Raw genomic sequence first — 8,689 nt, forward strand, 5'->3', positions numbered from 1 at the left:
ATGTTTTGGGGTCAGGATTTTTTGGAATAAAGGTTAGTTTTGAAAATATTCTTACTGTAATTCTTTCGGATTACACTCCGATTTAGAGGATCACAATTGCATGTGTGTAGTTATAGTAGTCTAAAACTGAATTTGCAGGATAGTTTTTGACTCAGCTCAAGTGGGGCTCAGGTAACGCGATACCCGCTCACGAAATCACAGGCGTCCCAAGCTCACGTTTAGAGAAAGCGAAAAATTAATTATCTATTTGTTCATATATGCGTCACAGCTGTGTGAGTTGCTGAACGTGACCTTTCATCTTACGCGGTGTTAGGTTACATGAGAACCGTTGAGAATTTAAGCGCTTTATAAGACGTTGTATGGGGAATAAAATATCGTTCATTTAGAATGCTAAATACATTAAAATATCCTCATTTTTTACGTAAGATGATTAAAACAAACTCACCTCTTGTGTGTCCGTTGTGCTTTTGCGTTATTTTCGCTGTTTTGGGCTTTTTATGCCACCACTGTTCTCTCCTCACTTCGTTTTAATGAAGGAGAGAACAGTGGTGGCATAAAAAGCCCAAAACAGCGAAAATAACGCAAAAGCACAACGGACACACAAGAGGTGGGTTTGTTTTAATCATCTTACGTAAAAAATGAGGATATTTTAATGTATTTAGCGTTCTAAATGAACGATATTTTATCCCCCATACAACGTCTTATAAAGCGCTCAAATTCTCAACGGTTCTCATGTAACCTAACACCGCGTAAGATGAAAGGTCACGTTCCAACTCACACAGCCGTGACGCATATATGAATAAATAGATAATTAATTTTTCGCTTTCTCTAAACGTGAGCTTGGGACGCCTGTGACGAAATGTGTTGAAATGTGTTTGTTATTGAATAAAACCAATAAATTCCATTTTGCCGTGGGTCTGTTCGCTGATAACGCACAGAGGACGCCAGTCAGAACATCAGTCACGCAACTCGCCTGCGGCTCGTAGCGTACTTCTTTATTCCCACCACGTTTTGACGTCATCCGTGCGTTATCAGAGTACAGACGCACGGCAAAATGGAATCTATTAATCAAATAAGGTAGCGAATGCACTTCTGAGTATTGCTTCTTGTCCACTGAGGCTAAAGAAAAGCCTACAACCATACATTCAAAGTGTAGATCGCTCGTTGAAGCTATAGACCATTCACCAGGGTGGGTAAAGGGGTTTTGTGTGACGCGTCACGTGACTGTAAGGCATCTGAGAACACGTGGTTCAGTCACTGCTCTGTTTACCTCGTCTAGGAGCTTGGGGACGAGGTTGACCGTGCAAGTTGTCCACAACTCACGACAACCAGGAATAAATAATAATAATAACTTTATTTCTGTGTCAATATAATAAAGCGGTTTCCCACTAAGTAAGGACATCTATCCATTGCTGTATTTTCGTTGCTGCGTAGAAAGTTGCTGTCGATATGTACTTCTCCAACATCACTCATCTCTCTCGCAGGAACCTTGTTCCAGCAGCTCAACATTTCAAACATTTAGCTACGTTTTGGCGATCGCAGAAAACAGAAGCAGCGCCGCTGGAGCGAAACGAAACCTTACGTGACTCAGCTAAAATTGATATCAAAGATGGTGGAGTGCGTCCATTCGAAGACATCCCTGGCCCCAAGAAAACCTTCAAATCCATGGTGGATTTTTATCGTCAAAGCGAAGGACTTCATAAAAGGTACAAGCCGATTGAAAGCTGGTTCGCAAAATATGGCCCCGTTTTTAAAGAGAACTCATTTGGTTCATACTGGGTCCATGTCATTGATCCAAATGACATCGAGAAAGTTTTTCGCGCCGAAGGAAAATATCCTCGCAGACTGGAGTTGAACGTTTTGATGGAGCACCGTAAAAGGAGGAACTATTTCCCCGGCGTGGTACTTTTGTGAGTAATAAATAAATATATGCATATTCATAAGGCTAATTGACCGGCTGTCCAATGTTTTCCCTACAGCGTTTTCGAATATTCGCATTCACGCGACCGGGCAGCACTAAAAGCAGGAATCCGGAATTCGGAATCCGGAATCGGAAACTACTATACGTAGAGAGACATATTTAATGGTGAAATATAGGACTTGGGGTAAAAAGTACGGATTAAAAAAAATTAAATCGCACTCGTTGGCATGAAAGGAAACGCTGTTTATTAAGGAAACAATGTCTTATGTGACAGAGAGAGACAACGTACAAGTGAGAGACAACGTAAATTGCTTCAGACCGTAAACATGGCGGACTCTCCAATTAAGAAGCGGTAAGTTACCAAAATTCATACTTTCTTCCTCTTTTGTTTCATCCGTTTTCCGGACACTCCGTTTCAACTTGTTTTGAAAAAAAGGCTGTTAAATTTTTCGGAAGGTGGCGAAGTGAAGTAAGGGAAAGTTCCAGGTAAGTCAGCAAATGGGAACCGAAGTGCGCTAGAGGAGCGAAGTCTGATGGAAATCTTTAGGTGCATTTACTGATTTTATTCCGGGTCATAATCTATTTATTTATTCTATATGATTTACCCACAAATACTGAATAATTGTCGAATTACTAAGTTTTCATTGGCGGGAAATGACTAAATTAGATTTTTTCTCTGGTGTCACGTATCGAAAAATATAAAATTTGCGTTTAACAAGGACGTCGCTTCATTCCAACTAAACAGTCAACTTTTTCGCTAGCAGTAAATGTTTAGTTTCCGTATTGTAGGGTTCCGGTTTCTGTATTCCGGATTCCGTCTTTTAGTGCTGCCCCGCGCGACCTCAAGCCTTCAAAGCCAGTAAGCAAATTATTACGTGAAGTAAAACTGGCAGGATAAAAGGTAAAATCTTTATTTAGACACGGTGTTTCCTTCAGGACTATACAATATTGAATTAAAATAAATTAATAACTACCTAACTAAATTAATGTTGTAAACAACCCTGTACAAAACGAACAACAACTGACGAAGACTATTAAAACGCATACGTCCCTCTAAGTCTCCTTGGATTACTACCGTACTGAAAAAGCGGATGAACTTCAGAGACCGGCTTAAGAGGAAAGCTATTAAAACCAGAGATCCGTCCACGTGGAACCAGTTTCGAAAAACGAAAAACCAAGTAAATCGGGAAATCAAGTCTGCTAAAAAGGCATACTATGAAACTGTCTTCAATAGTTGCGTTAAAGATCAACGTAAAAGCTGGAAAACGGTCAACGAATTGACATCTCGCAAATCAAATAAAACTGTCATAAATGAAATACAATACCAAGGGCATAAATCGAAGAGTCAAGCAGACGTCGCTGAAAAATACTTTCTTTGCTGAAATTGGACCTAACCTTAGCCGACATGTTGAGAATGTTGATACCACCTATGAAGAATTTATTTGTGCAACTGACAAGGAGTTCGTCTTTGAGGAAACATCATCGGCACATATTTTTTCTCTGCTCTCAAAACTTTGTAAGACTAAAGCTACAGGACTAGATAATATTTCAGCTAAATTGTTAAGGGAGTGCCCAGATTTAATTGCAGATTCTCTCACTTATATATTTAACCAATCCCTGTTAACTGGTATTTTTCCTGATGAGTGGAAGTCTGCTAGGGTTACCCCATTGTATAAAAATTCTGGAAAACGCAATGATCCCACAAACTATCGACCAATATCAGTAATCCCAGTCGTGGCTAAAATATTTGAGCGGGTTGTGTATGACCAGTTATACTACTATCTTACTAAAAACTGTATTCTTTCTCGGTATCAATCCGGATTTCGTTCTCTACACTCTACGGTTACTGCGTTACTCGAAGCTACGGATACTTGGGCCATGAATATTGCTCGTGGTTTCGTCAATGCCGTTGTTTTTCTAGATTTAAAAAAGGCTTTCGACACCGTCGACCACAATATTCTATTAACAAAATTGCAATTCTATGGAAAACGCCGTCTCTGTCACAAATGGTTTACGTCATATTTAAGCAATCGCACTCAAACTTGTCTAATGAACTCCTTTATGTCCACTCCAAAATTAGTCAAATGTGGTGTCCCCCCAGGGAACAATTCTAGGACCCTAACTTTTCCTATTATATATTAATGACCTGCCTAATTGTCTGTATTTTTCACAACCAAGAATGTATGCAGATGACACCAGCCTCACCTTCGCTAGCGCAGATTTAAAACATATCGATCACTGCCTCAACTATGATTTAAACAGGGTGTGTACATGGCTCTCTGCCAATAAACTGACCTTGAATTTAACAAAAACTGAATTCATGTTAGTTGCGTCGAGACAGAGTTTACCAACATTTCCTGAAATTCCGTCTTTCAGTATAAATGACCATCCAATGGAGCAGGTCTCATCCACGAAATCTCTTGGTGTGCACATCGACCAAAACATGAACTGGGATTGTCATATACAGAACATTTGTAAAAAGGTTGCTTCTGCTTTGGGCGCAATTAAGCGAATAAGACATCTTATACCTTTTAACATATTAATTAATGTATATGACGCCCTAGTTCAACCACATTTTAATTACTGTAGTGTTGTTTGGGGCAACTGTGGCAGTGGTCTCTCTGAAAAGTTTTAGAAGCTCCAAAACCGTGCAGCCCGTATTTTAATGTGTGCCAATTATGACTCTAACATCAATGAATTGTTCCGGGCACTGGGTTGGCGTAAACTAAAATACCAAAGATTGGAATCAGCTGCTATTATGATGTACAAATCTTTACATGGAATGACCCCTGAATATCTGAGTTCTAGATTTGTTTCTCGAACCGACGTAACATCATATCGATTAAGGAATACTGAAAATAAATTGGCTCTTCCGCAGCCCCGCACCAATTATTTAAAGAAGAGTTTCTCTTACAGGGGAGCTGGGTTGTGGAACAGCCTATCTAGTGACCTTCGTGCAGCAACATCTTTACATAATTTTAAATTTAATCTACGTCACCACAGTTTTGAATGAGTTTTAACACGGCATCCTTGTAAAGCAGCTTTTAGTATATGGTTACAGTAGTTTAGGTTAGTTAGTTTAGTTAGGTATGATTTTGGTTATCTTTTATCTTTTATCTCTGAATGTATATCTCATATTTGCTGAAGAATTTACCGTGTCTAAATAAAGTTACCTTACCTTACCTTACCTTACCTACAACTAACTACTTCAGGAACAAGTCCGTTTGTGATTGGTTGGGTCATCACTAGACTGATGAGAATCTTGACTGGTTCGTCTTTGTATTCTTCCACTTTCCTTTTCTTGAAAATTTTGCCATTGGACAAGAGGGGTCTTAATTTTTTTCTTTGGACTGCAGTTAGTTTCTAATCACTCCATCACCCCTCCACCCCCCCCCCCCCCCCGCCCCAACAATTTCTTTTAATTCTGTCTTAGTTGACTTCATTCAGCTCAAAAATAGATGAGAGTAGCATTTGTTCACCTGCAGTTCAGTTCCATTGCAATCAGTCAGATCTTCAGTATTTAGTTGTAAAAAAAAGTTGGTGTTGCACGTCAAGTTGTTAGTAACAGGTGCACGCATGCAGTAGGGAATCTGCAGGGCAATAAATTATGAAGTCTCCTCTGGGGAATGGGAGGGGTTGGAAGGTACTACAAGGGATGTTAAAAATGTTTAGATGTTTTAATTTTGGGTGCTTTTGTTTTGCCATATTATAGATATTATAACGGTGGGTATGATTTATAATATAATTTATGATTGTCAACGTGCATTCTGTATTTTTGTTTCATTTTTACCGTAATATTAAGGAACGGAGAAGAGTGGCATAGAATAAGACAAAGCATTGCTCCCAAACTGATGCGTCCAAAGACAGTGGAAGAAAATATCGATAACTTTAATACTGTATCTGAGGATGCCATTACGAGGTTTGTGAAATTGAAAAAAGCTTCTGGACCAGATGAATACATTCCTGACTTGGAAGGGGAACTGAGTAGATTTTCCACAGAAAGTAAGCTTTAATACAATGCTGCAATTATATGATATTTCAGCTAGAGGTTCATGTTCTTGTTATAAATTATCCCAGAAAAAATATTTTGATGTGCAAGATCTGGAGTACATCCCTTCTAACCCCCCCCCTCCTCCCATTCCCCCTGCACTACCTCTGGTCCATTGCTCTAGTTACAATTTATTCATTAATTTTCATCCTGATATGTCAGCTTTGTCACAGACCAGTCTGGCTTTTCAAAGTGTTATTAAAACTAGGTGACAGCAATATTTTAGCAGTTTTTATTACTATAATTTTTGGGATTTAATTTCTCCTTATTCAATTCTATAAGCCTGTAGTTATATACACATATATGCGCTTGGTATACTGTGTCCAGGTTAGATCTGCCTGCAGTTACTTTAAATTTTTCCTTTAATAACAGGTCATTTAAGTCAAGGTGAAAATTAAAAAAGATAGAATTTACTTTTGCAGGCTCATCATTTAAATAAGTTTTAGTTTTATTAAATTTTTGTGGGCAGGTGCACTTTTTCTTTTGTTGTTTTGTTTTTATCTTGTTTTCAATTGTTTTTCTTTTGCACTTTAGATTGGGTAAACTTAAACGTTATCAAAGCTACCAGTATACTACAATTAAATTAAGTAAGTGGTCTAAAATCTGAAACTTAGTTTCATCTTTTCTGGTGTAGGTATAGGAACAGTAGCATTTGACACTCGTCTGGGGCTGTATGAAGATCCACCACCACAAGAAGCCCTAAAATTCATTGATGCAGTTCAGGATTTTTTTTCGCTCGCCCAAAAGCTGATGTTTAGCATACCAAGCAATATAGTGCGACGTTACATTGACACACCTGCATTTAAGAAGTTCCTCAAAGTTGCTGATGACGTCTTAGACATTGGGCAGGGCTTTGTTGACAAGAAGATGAGGGAACTCAAAGAAATGGCAGAAAAGGATATAGAACCTTCTGGTGATACTCGGGGTAATGTTTACAAACCTTTGATAATTTTGGCCCAGAAGGATGCAATTCCTCTCCTAGGTGGAAGCGGTGGTGGGTGCACTGGTATACAGGCTACAAAGCTAGCTTTCAACGTCCAGAAAAAAAGACCCCATTTGACCAGTTTTTAGACACTAAGTCTATATCAGGGCATATCTAACACTGCTCCATCTAGCAGCCAGGTTGGAACAATGTTGGCCAGTGATACAACTCATTCAGCAAAAGAATAGTATAGACGCTTGCTATATCTGTGCTGTAAAACGTTGCACTGTCTATGATTGCTCTGCAGTATACTGTATGTGTTCAGTTAATCTCTGGTATTCTTTTTTTTTTTTAGTGGTGTCGTTGTTGACCTATCTACTCACAAAAGAGGAACTGACTATGGAAGAGGTCAATGGTCTGGCAAGTGATGTGGTGTTTGCAGGAGTTGATACAGTAAGTTAATCGGTTGTTTTGCAACTGACAATAGCCGAGGCTACATTACACCAATTCAAGACAACAGTGTACTTGAGGAAATGACAGATTATATTTTCTTGAGAAAATTATTTTAAGTGTGTAAAGGCGCTGTTACATTAGGCAATTTTTCTTGCAACTTGTCTCGCAATTTTGTTACGACACAATTTGCACGCCGAATCGTTGCCTAGTGTAACATGCTCTGAAATGAACATATTTCCCAATTTTTGGTTGCCGCAATCGTTGCAAGAAGTAGAAGTCGGTTCTACGGTGATTTAAGTGTGGGCGCTTGGCATCGTTTAGAAACGGGAACGGTGAACTCCATTCAGTTAACTGATTTTTGTTCATGATACAATATTTTGTTGCTAAATTAAATTGTTTAACTAGAAAAATCTCTGACAGTATTGATCTTCAACTACAATAGACCTCGACATCTATTTTATGGCTGTTGTATCATTTGGGAAGGCATCCTCACATCCAAGAAAAACTCTACCGAGAAGTTGAGAATGTGATAGGAAAAGAAAGAGACATCACTGCTAACATTATTGGAAAGCTGTCCTACCTGAAGGCTTGTCTCAAGGAGTCCATGAGGTACTGTGTGATGTTCGTCAGTTAACTGTATTTGTTATTCAACACATTGTAACGCTACCCAACTGATTATGCCCATGGTGCACTGCATTTTCGTCGTCCGTAGTCAACAGTTACCATGTGATTAATACGTATTTTCATGTGTCGGGGAGAAAAATGGCAAAATAAAGATCGTCTCCAGCTTTTCTGCAATAAAAATATGTGATTTGTTATCATTGTGTTATCAACAAAATTAAACATAAAGGTCTATCCAGTATCAAACACAAAATGGAAGAAAAATTATAGTTTTACAAAAAAGCACTAGTCTACTTAATCGCACTACTTAATCGCCTTACACAGAAATGGGGACCCTTGAAAGAGCACTTTATAAAGGGTAGCACGCCATATGCTAGAAACCTTAAGCAACGATGGCACCGCCAATGCAAAGACAACGTAACCTAAAAGTTATTAAACTACTCTGGAGATAAATTGGTGTTGTTGGACAATATTCAGTCACAGCTTACATACAATGCGTTCTCTTTTACCTAAAGGCTGACTCCTGTTCTCTCAGCAAATTCTCGGAAATTAGACCAGGATATTGTGTTATCAGGATACAATATTCCAGCAGAGGTAAGTGTTATTAAAGTGAGATGCACTTTCTCTTTTCCTGCTAGCCAAGTCTCTTTCTGTTGAACGGAAAAGGAAAAGGACACTAAAGCCCTGGGTAAACGAGGTAACATTGTAATACATGATTTGTTGA

At 38.7% G+C, this 8,689-nt stretch overlaps 1 protein-coding gene across 2 annotated transcripts in view; it reads left to right on the forward strand.

Moving 5' to 3' along the window:
* The first annotated feature begins 218 nt into the window (after positions 1-218).
* The window catches only part of LOC146463230 (cytochrome P450 27C1-like), an 11,291-nt gene continuing 2,820 nt past the window's right edge, over positions 219-8,689 (forward strand). The window contains exons 1-7 of one of the 2 annotated variants that reach the window (XM_085084705.1): positions 219-286; positions 540-1,910; positions 5,724-5,923; positions 6,604-6,894; positions 7,247-7,344; positions 7,787-7,953; positions 8,481-8,559. In XM_085084705.1, the coding sequence (XP_084940831.1) occupies positions 1,450-1,910; positions 5,724-5,923; positions 6,604-6,894; positions 7,247-7,344; positions 7,787-7,953; positions 8,481-8,559 (1,296 nt within the window). In that variant the 5' untranslated portion in view covers positions 219-286; positions 540-1,449. Of the gene's footprint in view, positions 287-539; positions 1,911-5,723; positions 5,924-6,603; positions 6,895-7,246; positions 7,345-7,786; positions 7,954-8,480; positions 8,560-8,689 lie in introns of those variants that run through there. The other variant, XM_085084706.1, reaches the window with a different exon arrangement.

Source organism: Pavona decussata, unplaced genomic scaffold (assembly GCF_977016875.1).
Source record: "Pavona decussata unplaced genomic scaffold, jaPavDecu1.1 SCAFFOLD_180, whole genome shotgun sequence".
In the NCBI taxonomy this organism is placed as follows: Eukaryota; Metazoa; Cnidaria; class Anthozoa; order Scleractinia; family Agariciidae; genus Pavona; species Pavona decussata.